Source organism: Bufo bufo, chromosome 3, assembly GCF_905171765.1.
Source record: "Bufo bufo chromosome 3, aBufBuf1.1, whole genome shotgun sequence".
Lineage (NCBI taxonomy): Eukaryota > Metazoa > Chordata > Amphibia > Anura > Bufonidae > Bufo > Bufo bufo.
In genome coordinates this window covers 645,059,378-645,076,554 of record NC_053391.1, presented here as the reverse complement: position 1 = coordinate 645,076,554, position 17,177 = coordinate 645,059,378, and the positions used below count along the sequence as shown (strand labels likewise).

At 44.3% G+C, this 17,177-nt stretch overlaps 1 protein-coding gene across 1 annotated transcript in view; it reads left to right on the top strand.

The window, feature by feature from the left end:
- MPHOSPH8 (M-phase phosphoprotein 8) overlaps positions 1–1,935 on the top strand; it is a 33,151-nt gene extending 31,216 nt beyond the window's left edge. Inside the window, 4 exon segments of the mRNA XM_040426241.1 lie at positions 40–57; positions 60–166; positions 591–674; positions 1,629–1,935. Of these exon segments, the coding sequence (XP_040282175.1) occupies positions 40–57; positions 60–166; positions 591–674; positions 1,629–1,670 (251 nt within the window). The 3' untranslated portion in view covers positions 1,671–1,935.
- The last annotated feature ends 15,242 nt before the right edge of the window (positions 1,936–17,177 follow it).

Here is a 17,177-nt window from a genome sequence, read left to right as displayed (position 1 = left end):
TGTGGTAAAATATTTTCTTTCTTGCCTTTTTACTTTTAGAATCTGGAATTCTTTTGTTCGTTTTCATGCAAACTTCTTTGGTATGGAAGTGGTGGTTCGGCTCTGTGGCCGTTGCTGCGTCCAGGCTGTGGTGCTGAATGACAAATTCCAGCTTCCAGTATTTCTGGTGGGTAAATGCAAAAAAACTTAAATATACCCTTGTGTATATCCTTAAAATGGATCTGTCAGGTCTCCAATGCTAACCTATCTTAGGGCAAGCATAGGATAGAGGAGGAGACACTGAGCTTGAGGATATATAGTTTCCCATTTATTATTTTGATTTAGTATTTTCATGTTTAGGAGCCTGTGAGTTCAGTGTGCTGTCAGCATCCACATTTGCGGCTGCGCGGCCCAATCTTCGGGTCCGCAGCTCCGCAAAAGATAGAAACATGTCCTATTCTTGTCCGCAGCTGCGGACAAGATAGGCATTTCTATAGGGGTGTCGTGCGGGTGTGTTGCGGATCCGCAATTTGTGGGTCCGCAACCACCACGGACGTGTGAATGTAGCCATATTGTACAGATACCTGATGCTCTCTTATCTTGTTTTACAGGATGCTAACTTTATTTATTCCTTCAGCCCTGTCCCTGGCGCTAATAAACTTTGTATAAGACTATCTGAGGTACCTACTGCAAAGGTGAGTTCTGTCGCATGATCTTTTGGGTTCATCTTGCTAGACATCCTTGAGTTTACAGTTCAGTACACTTTCACTGTTACAGTGTATATTTCAGCTGAAAGTTGTCTATGCAACAACTTGCGATGGAAGTAGAGTACAGAGCCTGTTAAGCAGTTTTTTTTGAGGTGCACTCTTGTTTTCTCCTCTTATTCGCTGTCTTATAAGATAGACAAGTGAAGGCCATGACCACTTGCGAGGTGGTGGAATCCAGAGTGTTCAGTCTGACATGAAAAGTCTTTTTTTATCACCTATTACTATGTCTGAGACCAAATGGTCCAAAAACGTGGTGAAAAATCAATGCACAGTGTTTTGTACATGTTCCTTTTTTATTAGTGTTAAGGTCTTCAATGGGTTAAAGATATTGATGACCAGTCCAGGTAAACAATACCAGATTGGTAGGAGTCAGGACACAGGCTGTTTTTGGCTATATACCTAGAACTATACTATATATTATAACTATACAGTGTAAGGAGCTGAAAGCAGATAGCCCTGTATACTGTGTACAGGCCGTTCCAGGGTACGACAGATCAGCCCCCATTCAAATGAATGGGATCTGAGCTTCATTATGCTGGTGCTGGAGAACGCCAGTGTGGGTAATCTGCTTCATACTCTTCTAGTATCAGCGCAGAGGCAGCCTGAAACGGTCTTAATAGGGGTGCCGGATCCCATCAGTGTGATATTGGTGACCTAGCCTAGTTCATCAGTGTTTGTACCCTGGAGAACAACCTCTTTATTCTCCTAGACATGTCACCTTTTCCCTCCTTTATCCCAAAACGGAACATTAAAATTGGCCATGTTGTTAGTGATGTCATTATTACAGATCTTGTATCACCAGTTATATTAGGAGGGCCTCTTCACCACATTGCAGCTACTAACACATGTGCTGCATACTAATGATCCTTTTTTATTTTTTAGGTGAAGCTGCTGATTTGTGCGTACAGAGTACAGCCGAAATAACTGAAGAGCATGGCGCCCTCTCCAGTTTTAGGGACTGCACTTCCACTGCAAACAATAAAAAAGGGGCATGTCTGGCAGGACAGCCCAATCCTCGCCCCCTCCCCGCCGTGAATTTACTAGACGTACCATGTACAGTAGAATATTTTATCTTATGGTCATTCCTGTTAATGTTTCTGTGCTGTGGTGCCGGGGTTCACGTTAGTTTTGATCTTGTGTGTCAGTACAAAGATCCCTGTAACACAAATCTCCAATGAACTGATGAGCAGCTGTTTTTTGGTTTGGTTTTGTTAACCCTTCCCCCATCCAGTATTGTGGCGTATTCCTTTCAGCTGTCTCAAAGCGTTTCCATACTCTTCTGCTTCCTGCACGTCGGTGATGTGACTAATGGCCTCTGCTGCTGATGATTTTCCTTTATCATCTTTGCTGAAACATTTTGCACAGACAGAAATTTTGCTCCTTGACTGAGGTGGATGAGGCGACAGCTCCGTCAGATGCAAGGCTGTGTACAGAAGGATGGTTGCCTGTGAATGCTCGCAGTTGGCCCTGCAGTTGTGCGAGTGAATAGGACTTGTATACATAAAGATGACTTTCATCTTGGCCCTTTATCACATGTAATGTTAAAATATTTCCACATGTGGAATAATGCATTATAGTGTCTGTATTTGCAGCTTCCTATCTAATAAAATATAGAGGATGATATTTAATGTTACTTGCTGTAATTAAGTAAAAGTTTTCATTTAGGCCTCATGCACACGGCCGTTGATTGTCCATTCTGTGCATTGGGGACCGCAAATTTGCGGTACCCAATGCACGGGCAACAACCATGCGGATTCCAAGACTGATCCAGACCCATTCAACTTGAATGGGTCCGTAGTCCTTCCACACTGCAAAAAACTGGTGCGAGGGACGGACAGAAACCCCACAGAAGCACTCTGTAGGGGTTCCGTGCCTCCATTCTACACCGGACCTTCCGGATTGTGGACCCATTCAAGTGATGTGGTGAGCACACGGCCGGTGCCCACATATTGCAGACCCACTGTGTGCATAAGCCCTAAAACTGATAATAATTACCTTTTTGATGTTGCTAACAAAATGAGATTTGACCTCTCAAGGAGACTGGAGGCCTCATGGTATCAATTTTCAAGATGGCTTTGCTGCAGACTGACAAATTCAGTGTATCCCCTGCATATTGTTCATTATATATCTCCTGGTCCACAAGTGGAGGTGGTGCCTGTGGGTATGAGGTAGTAAGGCTGGCATTACAATGGGCTTTCCTCTTTTCTTTCAAACATTACACTAAATGCTGTTCTCTATGCACTCAGTAGATGGATAAGGGTTCTCTAGGTTACCCTTTTTATGTCAGACTACACATCCTGTAGAAATGCATAAGCATGCTGCACATTAAATTGCAAGAAGGAAAAAAAAAACTAGTAAAACTATTTTTGTACTTGCCGGTCAAATCTTTCTCTTCCGTTCATTGGGGGACACAGGCTTGACCATGGGTATAGCTGTTGCCGCTAGGAGGCGGACACTAAGCACAAAAGGGTGAGCTCCTCCCTTCAGCTACACCCTTCCTACAGGAACTAAGCTAAATCAGTTAGTGCAAAAGCAGTAGGAGAAGCAAGGACAAAAACAGGGAAAACCAAACTATGTACAAACCCAGAACCACAAAGGCCTGTAAAAGAGAGAATAGGTGGTAGCTGTGTGTGTCGTCGTCCCACCCCAGTGATCGGAAGAGAAACAGATTTTACGGTAAGTACAAAAATCTAGTTTTCTCATCCGTATCATTGGGGGACACAGACTTGACCATGGGACGTTACAGAGCAGTCCCAAGGGTGGGCATAAACAAGAACCCTCCGGCCAGACAACCGCTGTCTGCAAAACTCTGTCAGAGATGCAAAGGTGTGTACTCTGTAAAATTTGGAAAAGGTGGACAAAGACTACCAGGTAGCTGCCATGCATACCTAAAGGGCCGAAGCCCCATGATGCAATGCCGAGCAGAATGAGCAGTAACCCGGAAGAGTGGGGCCTGGTCACTGGCACGGTACGCTTTCACAATGGCCAAACTAATCTTCGGGAAATGGAAGTTTTAGACACAGCCAGCCCTAGTCTCGGCCCCTCTGGAATGACTAACAAGGAATCCGCTGGAAAGTTGAAGTATGGGACAGATGGATGCGAACGGCTCGTACCAAATCCAAAGTGTGGAGTGACTTCTCAACTAGGCATAGACAGGGCAGGACAAAATGAAGGGAGAATGATCTCATTCATTGAGATGGAATGTTGACACAACCTTTGGAAGGTAGGACTACTTTGTCCTGATGGAGGATCAGGAAGGGGGCGAGCTATGAGTTCCGACCACCTAACAGATGGAAGTGATTGCCACCAAAAAGGCCACCTTGTAGGACAGGAAGTGAAGCGACACCTGCTGCAAAGGCTCAAACTGAAGACTGGAGAGCGCTGAGCACTAGATTAGGATCCCAAGGATTCAATGCAGGATGGAAAGGGGGCGCAACCCCCTGCAGAAAGCAAGGCCAAGTACCGCTGAAAAAGAATGGAAAGAGCCGAAACTTGCCCTTTGAGGGAGCTGAGAGCCAGCCCCAATTCCATGCCCGACTGCAGGAAAGACAAAAGTCGTGGAAACGAGAAACAAATGGGAGACAGCTGGTGACGCTTGCACCAACTAAAGTAGGATTTCTTGGTCCGGTGGGAGGTTTGGAAGACGACTGCTTTCTGGCACGACTCATGGTCTGGACAACAGCATCCAAGAAACCCAGAGCCCTTAGTACGGCGGCTTCAACAGCTATGCCGTTAAATGTAGAGACCCTAAATTCGGGTGGAAGATCGGTTCCTGGCATCTTCCTCCCGAAGAGGAAGACGTCAGGGTTAGGTGCATTTGAAACAGGATGTGGGTGGAGACAGTAAAGGCACCAGTATTCACCCCAGGATGCAGCAGGGAGGGGCTGCTACACCGGAACAGAGGGGACTTGTAGTGGGCGGCCGTGGTGATCTGAAGGCTGGGGGGATGCAGAGGCTTTAGGAACCTCTGATCCTTCTTGACTTCTGGAGACCGGGAAGGAACAGCGGGCTTGGGGTCTCCCGTCTCCTGGGTGGGAGTGCAGGCAGCTAGAACTGCCTGAAATCCCGCTAGAAAAAAAAAAAAATGGAACAGGCATTAGCAGACCTGCAAAATCAGCTAGGTCTGCCTCCTACAGTCCCTGTATGAAGGGTGAGCTCACACTTTTGTGCTTAGTGTCCGCCTCCTAGTGGCAACAGCTATACCCATGGTCAAGCCCTGTGTCTCCCAATGATACGGATGAGAAACTTTTTATTTTTTATTTTAACCAAGCCTGCGGTGTTTGTTGTGGGGTCCATTATCATCGTCTTCTTCATCAAGTGTATCCACTTCTTTGGCACAAATCTTTTTTATGTTTTGATATGTTTAGTATTCCAAACGCACACATATAAGGCCCCTATAAGGTGCCATTAATATGAGTATATACTACTCATAAAAAGGGATATTTGGTTTTGGGTGAAATTTCAGGATGAACCTAAATGCACTCTTTCCTTTTATAGGTGAACTTAATGTGACCTTCTCTAAACTTTAATTACACATGTCCAACTGTTTCAGTACTTTTTGCACAACTTGCTATTCTCTAACCAGGAGCTTAACGGCAAAATTCATAACAGGTTTTTTGATCCATCAATCGCCCAATAAATTTCCTGGTTCAATTAGAATTGGTATTTAAACAGTCCTCATGATGCTGATTCACGTTTTGACATCATGAGACCAAGACGATACCTAACAATTGATCAACAGTCCCTCGCCATTGCGAGGCTTCATGCAGAATGTTCTCAGACGGAAGTCGCCACTGAGCTTAGAGTGTCATCAGCAGTTACAACAGTAATACTGGAAGAGTCATAGAAAGGTACTGATGGCTACTTCATTGTGAACAATGCCCTGTGTGAAGCGGATGATGAATGCCACACAACTCCAGGCACATTTAAGGGAGGTGTGAGCGGCACACTAGTGTCACGGTAGACCATTCAAAAACATTTACATCTGTGTGCTAGAAAAACCTGCAAGGGTACCTGACCACACCATCAGGCACAGGTGTCATTGTCTTGCATGGAGCCAGGGAGCACCTATGCTGGATGAGGAACCAGTGGGCCTCAGTGCTGTTCACTGATGAAAGTCTATTCATGCTGAGCAGAAGTGATTGCACCAACGGTTTTGGAGACTTCAAGTTGAGTGCTATGCATGGGCCACTGTTGTCACCAGATGAGCCTTTGGTGGTGGTGGTACAGTTGGGCAGGTGTGTCTAGTCAATACAGAACTGTCCAACACTTTGTGAATGGTACAGTGACAAGCCCATACTATTTGAATAACATCATTAACAACACAGGCCTAATTTCCTCTTCATGGAAGACAATGTGCCAGCTCATCGAGGTCGCATACAGGGAATGGTACCTCAAATGGAGTGGCCTGCACTTTCTCTAGACCTGAGTCCCATTGAAAACCTGTGGAATCAGCTGAGTCGCTGTGTAGAGGCTCGTAACTCTGTACCCAGAACCTCAATGACCTGAGGGCCGCCCTTCAAGAAGAGTGGGATGCCGTGCCTCAGCAGACAATAAGTCAACTTGTGAACTGCAATGCAACATCGTTGTCGAGCTGTAATGGATGCTCAAGGCCACATGACAAGTTATTAAGACATTGCATCTTTTTTGATGGAGGTATACCCACCACTGTTGTTGGCTTTTGTTTCAATAAATTGTTTGAGATGAGGGAATACTCATGCTGTAAAATACGTTTGTCCAGCTCACCTGTTCGGCATATAATATCCCGTTGTGCCCGGAGTCAATCAGCAAGTTCCTGGATGTGTAGACAAAGTAAAATGAAGAAACAATTCCGGCACTGTATTTTCTTCCATAAAATCTTCCCCTTTATTAAATTACAGCATTAGTATGCGGACAGTTTCACAAACAAGCAGTTTACGCGTTTCGGAGACCTTCTCCTTAGTCGAACAATGTGGTCTGGGGGTTTGAAAAATGTAAAGACCCATGTACCCTCCCCCATCTAGTGGGTGGTGGTAACATGATGTCATAACTTAATCAACCCGCAGGCTCACACCTGTAGTATCATTCTCAATGAACACATTAGTAAAATAGCCGCACACTATGCGCCTTGCACTACCCTGCGCTTGCACTATGCGTATCACAATGGCTGAAGCCTTTGCATATGAAGAAATCAAGCACAAGGTGTGAGGAAACGCATCATGTGAATAAGGCATATACAAAGTGTCATATAAACTGTAGAGAACTCTACATGCGAAATGGGGAGATGGATTTTACACGGCCACGATCTCCTATTTATTATGGTGTGAATGGACATGTCAGATTTTACATATAAAGTTATGATGGACCATAGTTGACAGACATGTAATGGAGTATTTTTCATCTAGTGACATCTGAGGGATCAAGTGCAAACATCCGATACAAATGATTACTGATAAATATACATTAGTTCTTTCTTTTGGTTGAGACCTGTTGGCACCCTCGTATTTAAAAGGAATATCAAAAGGCCTCCTCAAGAGTATTTTCTTTTGATGGTCTCCTCCCTAGCTGACACCGTTACCTTCTCAATTGCAAATGCACGGAGGTATCCCGTACTACGGTTGTGTGTGTGGATGAAGTGTTTGGCAGCACCAGATATATTGAGGATGGATGGATTTGAAATATAGTTCAGATGTTCCAATATTCTATTTTTGAACTTACGTATGGTGCTGCCAACATACATCAAATCACACTCCACACATTGAATAACATAGACCACCCACGTGCTATTGCAATTGATATTTGTTGCTTTCTTGGTAGTTTGATTTGGTACTTTCACATTTTCACAAACTTTTTGGTTTGCAATTTTGCTCAGGGGATTTTTGGATCTAAAATAATAAATCGTATCTAGATTTGTTTGATACAATATTGATCCCTCTTTCTAACATCCATATTGGATATCCCCTGGTTTTTAATCCTTCTTTTAATTGCATCACATTCCTTTTGAAAAGCTACTTCTGTGCTACAGTTTCTGCGTGCGCGCATAAATTCCCCCACAGGTATGGCCCTTATCACATGCGCCGGATGATGGCTGTTAGCATGTAGTATGAATTTCCTGCTGTTTTTTTCCTATAGGACTCCGTATAGATTAGTTCATCCGGAACACCAGTTAATTTCAAATCCAGGGAAAGTAATAGACTCCACCTCCACAGTGCAAGTAAATGTAGATTGTACATATTGTCATTCAGAGTAGTGCTTGAAATCCGATACGGCAGACACATCGGCGCCCCATACAATGAGCAGGTCGTCAATGTATCTGCCGTTACCACACCAAACACCGACTGAGAGGACAACTTACACTGTATATATATTTCTCCTCCCAGTATGCCATCGTGAGGTTTGCCAATGAGGGCGAAAATTTCAACCCCATTGACACGCCTCGTATCTGCAAATAGTACATATTATTGAACATACAATAATTGTGTGTGAGTAGAAAAGATGTAATTTCACAGACATAATCAATGAAGTCATCTGAATGACTGGTATATTTGTGGAGGTGGAATTCTAAAGCCAAAAGGGCCACTCTGTGGGGGATCGATGGATATAAAGCTTCCACATCTGCAGTGACCCACTTGTATTGTGGATTCCAAACAAAATTGTACATGGCACGCAACACATCTCCTGTGTCTTTGAGATACCCCGCTATTCTTTTCACCATAGGCTGCAATATATTATCCAGCCAATTGCCTATGCGTTCAGTTAGGGACCTGATGCCCGAAATAATGGGGCGCAGAGGAGGGGGATCCACCTCTTTGTGTACCTTGGGCAAGGCATGCATGATAGGGGTTATAGGTGCATTCACACAGAGAAAACAGTATTGTGTGTCATTGAAAAAACTCAAAGTTAATCCTTTTTGAATGAGTTGGTGATACTCGCATTTATATTCCACAAGTGGGTTTTTATCAAGCTTTCTATATGTGGATGCCTCACGCAAAATTTACCCTATCTGTTCCTGGTAAACACTCTTGTCCAGTACAACGATGGATCCCCCTTTATCGGCCATCTTGATAACCACTTCTGTCATGAATTCTAATTCCGCCAGGGCCTGTTTTGGGGAACCAAAGAGATTATTAGATTGTACCCCTAACATGGTATCCCTATGTAGCCCTGTTAATTCTTTTTCAAGTATGTCCTGAAAGGTATCCATGCTAGTGGTTCTAGAGATTAGGGGATAAAAGTGTGGGTTATGTGTTTTAAAACCCTTTACTTTCTCTATTGGTTCTACCCCACCCGATTCCGCCTGAAGATCTGAAAGGGAAAGGAGAGACAGCTGTTCATTAAATAACAGACCTGTGTACATATTATCATTTACTCTACTTCCTATATTAGTTGTATTATCCACTACATCAGGTATATCATAAAAGTGTCTCGATACTGTAAGGTTTCTAATAAATTTATTAACGTCCAGATTGTAGTAAATAAATCAAAATCAGCTGACGGTTGCAAAGTTCAAACCTAAGGATAACACTTGCATTTGTTTCTCTATTAATTTTATTTTGGACAAGTTCAGAACATCTACGTCCTTATTGTATGACTCTCCATTCTTTATTTCTTGTGTGTACGGGTAGACATTGCATATATTTTTTCTGTGCTTGCGTCCTGCACATTTTCTTCGTTTTTGAGAACTTGCCTTCAATTGATCTCTCTCGTTATTTTTATTTTTATTTCTTTATAGTACGACGGCTTTGCTGTAATATTCTCACGTTCACTTGCAGGCAGGCTGATGTCATCCTGTGAGCTTCCGATATTCTGTAGAATCAGGTTCAGCACGAGAAGCTGACTCTTGCGGTTCTTTTGCATCTTTCGCTGATATTTACTGTGGTGCTTGAGTATGGACTTTGGGGTGGAGCAAAGGTTCTCCCTCCTGCCCATTCATACACCTGGTTCGGGCATAGTCGTGGAGATCTCGCTGAAACTTTGAGTGTTTAGTGCTCATGATTTTATCTTCCAGTTGTTTAAACTGATATCATAATTTTTTGCTCCATCTCAGTATAATCAGCTTCTCCCTCATATTTGATTAGGACTATATTTGCACTCCTGGATCTCAGATTGTAGTGATTGGAGTTTCTCATTTTCGCAATCGATGATAAGCGCCATAAGTTCCAATGAACAATGTGACAAATGCTGTTCCATTTAGTAACAAAGATATCTGAAAATATGGTGGTAGGTATTTTTTGATCCTTAATCCACGTGGGATCTCGATTTCTCTGTATATTTAAGTGTCGTATAGTCCCACCATACGCGGGTTTCTTGCGACATTAGTTTTTCTATGTCCGTATTTTGGTTTTCAGGTTTCCAATCCCGTCAGGCAGATAGGTCTTCCGTAGAAAAAACTGTGTCTGCCTTGGATCTACGGTCGGATGCGGCCAGTGAAAGCCATTTCGCAACAGGTATGCAAGTATTGTGAACAGTCCGCAATATTGAGAAAAGTAATTAAAGGAATTTTCATGGATGTTTCAACGGGAAGCCGGCGGTGTCGCACGAGAGCAGTCTTGAAAAGGCATGTAAGATACGTTTGTCCAGCTCACCTTTGCCCGGAGTCAAACCAGCAAGTTCCTGGATGTGTAGACAAAGTAAAATGAAGAAACTATTCCGGCACTGTATTTTATTCCCATAAAATCTTCCTCTTTATTGAATTACAGCATTAGTATGCGGACAGTTTCACAAACAAGCAGTTGTTTACGTGTTCGGAGACTTCTCCTTAGGCCTCTTTCAATCTTGCGTTGTCCGGATCCGGCGTGTACTCCACTTGCCGGAATTACACTCCGGATCCGGAAAAACGCAAGTGTACTGAAAGCATTTGAAGACGGAACCGTCTTCCAAATGCTTTCAGTGTTACTATGGCACCCAGGGACGCTATTAAAGTCCTGGTTGCCATAGTAGGAGCGGGGAGCGGGGGAGCGGTATACTTACCAGTCCGTGCGGCTCCCGGGGCGCTCCAGAATGACGTCAGAGCGCCCATGCGCATGGATGACGTGATCCATGTGATCACATGATCCATGCGCTTGGGGCGCCCTGACGTCACTCTGGAGCGCCCGGGGAGGCCGCACGGACGGTAAGTATACTGCTCCCCCGCTCCCCGCTACACTTTAACATGGCTGCCAGGACTTTAGCGTCATGGTAACCACTCTGAAAAAGCTAATGTCGGCTCCGGCTATGCGCCGAAACGACGTTTAGCTTAAGGCCGGATCCGGATCAATGCCTTTCAATGGGCATTAATTCCGGATCCGGCCTTGCGGCAAGTGTTCCGGATTTTTGGCCGGAGCAAAAAGCGCAGCATGCTGCGGTATTTTCTCCGGCCAAAAAACGTTCCGTTCCGGAACTGAAGACATCCTGATGCATCCTGAACGGATTTCTCTCCATTCAGAATGCATTAGGATAATCCTGATCAGGATTCTTCCGGCATAGAGCCCCGACGACGGAACTCTATGCCGGAAGACAAGAACGCAAGTGTGAAAGAGCCCAATGTCGTAACAATGTGGTCTGGGGGTTTGAAAAATTTAAAGACCCATGTACCCTCCCCCATCTAGTGGGTGGTGGTAACATGATGTCATACTAATGCTGTAATTCAATAAAGAGGAAGATTTTATGGGAAGAAAATACAGTGCCGGAATTGTTTCTTCATTTTACTAATACTCATTGCTGCTTCTACTAAAATGCTCTACTTTCATGATATAATATCACTGTAGAGTGAACTTTTTACGTTTTCCATAAATTTCAATCGAAAGCTAAATATCCCTAACTTTTTGTGAGTAGTGTATGTAGAGCATTGCACTAACTGTTGGTCACACCCATACTATGAGATCAGTCAAGCTTGTCCACTTGTAATTAAGCCCCATTCTCCCCCATCATCAAACCTGGATGTGATACAGCCTGCACAGGGCCGTCGTTAATATTGATTGGACCCTGGGCAAAAATTTACTTGGGCCCCCTGGATCCCACCTTCCCACACCTTAGCAGGCAATGACGCCCTCCACCACAACACACACACAAAAAAAATCCACACACCTGGTAGAGTACAGTGAATGACTGTAAATACTTCCAGTTCTGAAGACTCCAGCGGCTCAGGATCAGTGCTCTGGGCAGCTGGGCTCAGGCTGGAAGTGGGCACCGCTCTGCAGGAAGGAGACCAGGGCTCGGCTCACCCTAGTGTTACAGTGCACCCCAGCACCCCACAGTATGCAGTATAGCACCCTATAGTATACAGCAACCCACAGTATGCAGTATAGCACCCTATAGTATACAGAACCACACAGTATGCAGTATAGCACCCTATAGTATACAGCACCACACAGTATGCAGTATAGCACCCTATAGTATACAGAACCACACAGTATGCAGTATAGCACCCTATAGTATACAGCACCACACAGTATGCAGTATAGCACCCCACACTATACAGTACCCCACAGTACAGGGAGTGCAGAATTATTAGGCAAGTTGTATTTTTGAGGATTAATTTTATTATTGAACAACAACCATGTTCTCAATGAACCCAAAAAAACTGATTAATATCAAAGCTGAATATTTTTGGAAGTAGTTTTTAGTTTGTTTTTAGTTTTAGCTATTTTAGGGGGATATCTGTGTGTGCAGGTGACTATTACTGTGCATAATTATTAGGCAACTTAACAAAAAACAAATATATACCCATTTCAATTATTTATTTTTACCAGTGAAACCAATATAACATCTCAACATTCACAAATATACATTTCTGACATTCAAAAACAAAACAAAAACAAATCAGTGACCAATATAGCCACCTTTCTTTGCAAGGACACTCAAAAGCCTGCCATCCATGGATTCTGTCAGTGTTTTGATCTGTTCACCATCAACATTGCGTGCAGCAGCAACCACAGCCTCCCAGACACTGTTCAGAGAGGTGTACTGTTTTCCCTCCTTGTAAAAACTCACATTTGATGATGGACCACAGGTTCTATATGGGGTTCAGATCAGGTGAACAAGGAGGCCATGTCATTAGATTTTCTTCTTTTATACCCTTTCTTGCCAGCCACGCTGTGGAGTACTTGGACGCGTGTGATGGAGCATTGTCCTGCATGAAAATCATGTTTTTCTTGAAGGATGCAGACTTCTTCCTGTACCACTGCTTGAAGAAGGTGTCTTCCCAGAAACTGGCAGTAGGACTGGGAGTTGAGCTTGACTCCATCCTCAACCCGAAAAGGCCCCACAAGCTCATCTTTGATGATACCAGCCCCAAACCAGTACTCCACCTCCACCTTGCTGGCGTCTGAGTCGGACTGGAGCTCTCTGCCCTTTACCAATCCAGCCACGGGCCCATCCATCTGGCCCATCAAGACTCACTCTCATTTCATCAGTCCATAAAACCTTAGAAAAATCAGTCTTGAGATATTTCTTGGCCCAGTCTTGACGTTTCAGCCTTGTGTGTCTTGTTCAGTGGTGGTCGTCTTTCAGCCTTTCTTACCTTGGCCATGTCTCTGAGTATTGCACACCTTGTGCTTTTGGGCACTCCAGTGATGTTGCAGCTCTGAAATATGGCCAAACTGGTGGCTAGTGGCATCTTGGCAGCTGCACGCTTGACTTTTCTCAGTTCATGGGCAGTTATTTTGCGCCTTGGTTTTTCCACACGCTTCTTGCGACCCTGTTGACTATTTTGAATGAAACGCTTGATTGTTCGATGATCACGCTTCAGAAGCTTTGCAATTTTAAGAGTGCTGCATCCCTCTGCAAGATATCTCACTATTTTTGACTTTTCTGAGCCTGTCAAGTCCTTTTTTTGACCCATTTTGCCAAAGGAAAGGAAGTTGCCTAATAATTATGCACACCTGATATATGGTGTTGATGTCATTAGACCACACCCCTTCTCATTACAGAGATGCACATCACCTAATATGCTTAATTGGTAGTAGGCTTTCGAGCCTATACAGCTTGGAGTAAGACAACATGCATAAAGAGGATGATGTGGTCAAAATACTCATTTGCCTAATAATTCTGCACGCAGTGTATATAGTAGCCCACACTATACAGGCCCCCCCACACTATACAGGCCCCCCCACACTATACATGCCCCCCATACTATACAGGCCCCCCACACACTATACAGGCCCCCCCCACACTATACAGTCCCCCCCCCCCCACAGTATACAGGCCCCACACAGTATGCAGCCCCCCACAGTATACAGCCCCCCCACAGTATACAGCCCCCCCACATTATACAGCCCCCCACAGTATACAGGCCCCCACACAGTATACAGCACCCCACTATACTGTAGTTTACAGTATATTAGCATAACAGCCCCTGTCACCTTTTTCTGATGTAATCTTCACACAAAAAAGCTCCACAGTTAAGGCAAACTTCTCCTGCAACACTCCTGGTAGGACCTGTGATGACCTCATAGCCATGTGACCAGTAATATTGCTAGGTTACTGGTCACATGGTGATGATGTCATCTAAGGTCCTAGATCACAGCTCACAGTATACTGGCTGGACTCAGTGCCGGCAGGCAGGCATGGCAGCACCCCCTGTGTAGCTGACAGCCTGACACCCGGGGCAGTGGCTAGCAGGGCTCAAGAGGCAGCTGCCTTGGGCCCCCCAGGAGCAACTGGGCCCGGGGCAGCTGCCCCTTTTTCCCCTTGGTAAAGACGGCCCTGAGCCTGCAAAGATGACAAACAATCCTCAGAACCTCCAACCACAAACTAAAGCAGCCCTGGCTTTCACCGCAAACTCACTTTCTCCAGCGTTGCTCCAGGAGTGCCGAACGCCTATGGAGAAAAAAATCACACACGAGAAAATTTCCTATATTACAAATTCATGCTAAGAACCTATAACTGCCCTCGATCTCGCCAAACAGACCTACTTCATCACCCTAAATCTCTTCAGTGTCCAACAACCCAAAACTGACACTTTTCACTCCCTCCTCAGTCCTAAAGTGCAGGATCCTATCACAGGACCTCTGTGCTGAAGATCTGGCTGCCTACAGTTGTGTTCAAAATTATTCAACCCCCAATGCTGTAAAGGGTTTTAGGGAATTTAGTGTACATTTGTAATTGTGTTCAGAATGAAATCTTACAAGGACTTTTTAAAGAACCAAATGCAACTAAAATGACATCAATTGTTTTTGTAATACAGTATTAAATGTTTTTTTTGTGATTTCTTCATTGACACAATTATTTAACCCCTTAAAGACTACCACTCTTAAGAACAGAGGTTCATTCAAGTGTTTTCGATCAGGTATTGAAAACACCTGTGGATGTCAAGGAGCAGCAATCAAGCATAATAAGCACCAATTAGGCAGATTTAAAAGGACTGTGATACTCAGCTCCTTCTAGACATTTACTGGTGTGTTTACAAACATGGTGAAGTCAAGAGAATGGTCCAGGAAGACAAGAGAAGAGGTGATTTCTCTTCACAGGAAGGGCAATGGCTATAAGAAGATTGCAAAGATGTTAAACATACCAAGAGACACCATAGGAAGCATCATTCGCAAATTCAAGGCAAAGGGCACTGTTGAAACGCTACCTGGTCGTGGCAGAAAGAAGATGCTGACTTCGACTGCTGTGCGCTACCTGAAGCGCAAAGTGGAGAAAAGTCCCCGTGTGACTGCTGAGGAACTGAAAAAAGATTTGTCAGATGTGGGTACTGAAGTTTCAGCTCAGACAATAAGGCGCACACTGCGTAATGAAGGCCTCCATGCCAGAACTCCCAGGCGCACCCCCTTGCTGCCTCCAAAGAATAAGAAGAGTTGACTGCAGTATGCCAAAAGTCATGTGGACAAACCACAAAAGTGTTCTGTGGACTGATGAAACAAAATTAGAACTGTTTGGGCCCATGGATCAACGCTATGTTTGGAGGAGGAAGAACAAGGCCTATGAAGAAAAGAACACGTTGCCTACTGTGAAGCATGGCGGGGGGGTCAATCATGCTTTGGGGCTGTTTTGCTTCTACTGGTACAGGGAAGCTTCAGCGTGTGCAAGGTACCATGAATTCTCTTCAGTACCAGGAGATATTGGATGAAAATGTGATGCAGTCCGTCACAAACCTAAGGCTTGGGAAATGTTGGACCTTTCAACAGGACAATGATCCCAAGCATACCTCCAAGTCCACTAGAGCATGGTTGCAGATTAAAGGCTGGAACATTTTGAAGTGGCCATCGCAGTCACCAGACTTAAATCCGATTGAGAACCTCTGGTGGGACTTAAAGAAAGCAGTTGCAGCGCGCAAGCCTAAGAATGTGACTGAACTGGAGGCTTTTGCCCATGAAGAATGGTCTAAGATACCCGTAGATCGCTGCAAGACACTTGTGTCAAGCTATGCTTCACGTTTAAAAGCTGTTATAACTGGAAAAGGATGTTGTACTAAGTACTAAGATTGAATGCCACTTGGGGGTTGAATAAAACTGATAATGATGTGAGCACAGAAAAGACATTTGTGGTTATTTTATTATAAATGTTATGTTATATTTGTCTGACTTACAAGTGCCTCTTTGATTTAATTGTAAACAAGATGACTGAAATGATCAAAATCAATGTCAAACTGGCCAAAACACTCAATTTCAGTGGGGGTTGAATAATTTTGAACACAACTGTATTTCATAGGAAAAATAGAAAACATCCGGCATGAAATCAGCTTGCAGCCACTAAGTGTCATCGATCCCCTTTCCCCCCAAACCCCAAGGATCTCCTTTGGCTCACTGTCCACGTTTGATCCAGTCACAGAAGAAGAAGTCTCCAGGTTCCTCTCTTCTCGTCCTACCATATGCACTTCTGACCCCATTCCCACATACCTACTCCAGTCTCTCTCTCCGGTTGTCACCACTCACCTAACAAAAATCTTCAACCTCTCTTATGGTATCTTCCTCTCCTCTTTTAAACACTCTATCATTACTCCCTTATTAAAAAATTTGTTCTGCACAACTAACTACAGACCAGTCTCCAATCTTCTGTTCATCTGTAAACTCCTGCAGCATCTGGTCTACTCTCGTCTCATCCACTATCTCGCTGCTCACTCTCTCCTTGATCCATTACAATCTGGCTCCAAGACTTCTCCCGAGCTGCACCAGTTCTCTGGATTTGCCTAACCCCAAGAAATTAGGTTACCGTAAATCACAATTTACACAGTTTTAGGCCCTTCCTAAAAACACATCTTTTTAGGGTGGCCTATCACATCTTCTGATCTAACTCCTGATCCTCCACCAAACTCTCCACCGCACGCATGCACCCAAAAGCACTACAGATATTGGCTGCTGACTGGCTCATGCAGCTTTGTCTACTCCCCTATTTTCCAAAGATGGCCGGACCGTTGCACAAAACAAGCACTTTTACCTTTTGTGTCACCCATTTCCCCTGAAAAATTGTAAGCTCTTGTGAGCAGGGCCCTCATTCCTCTTGTTCTAATTATGGACTTGTCTATTTATAACT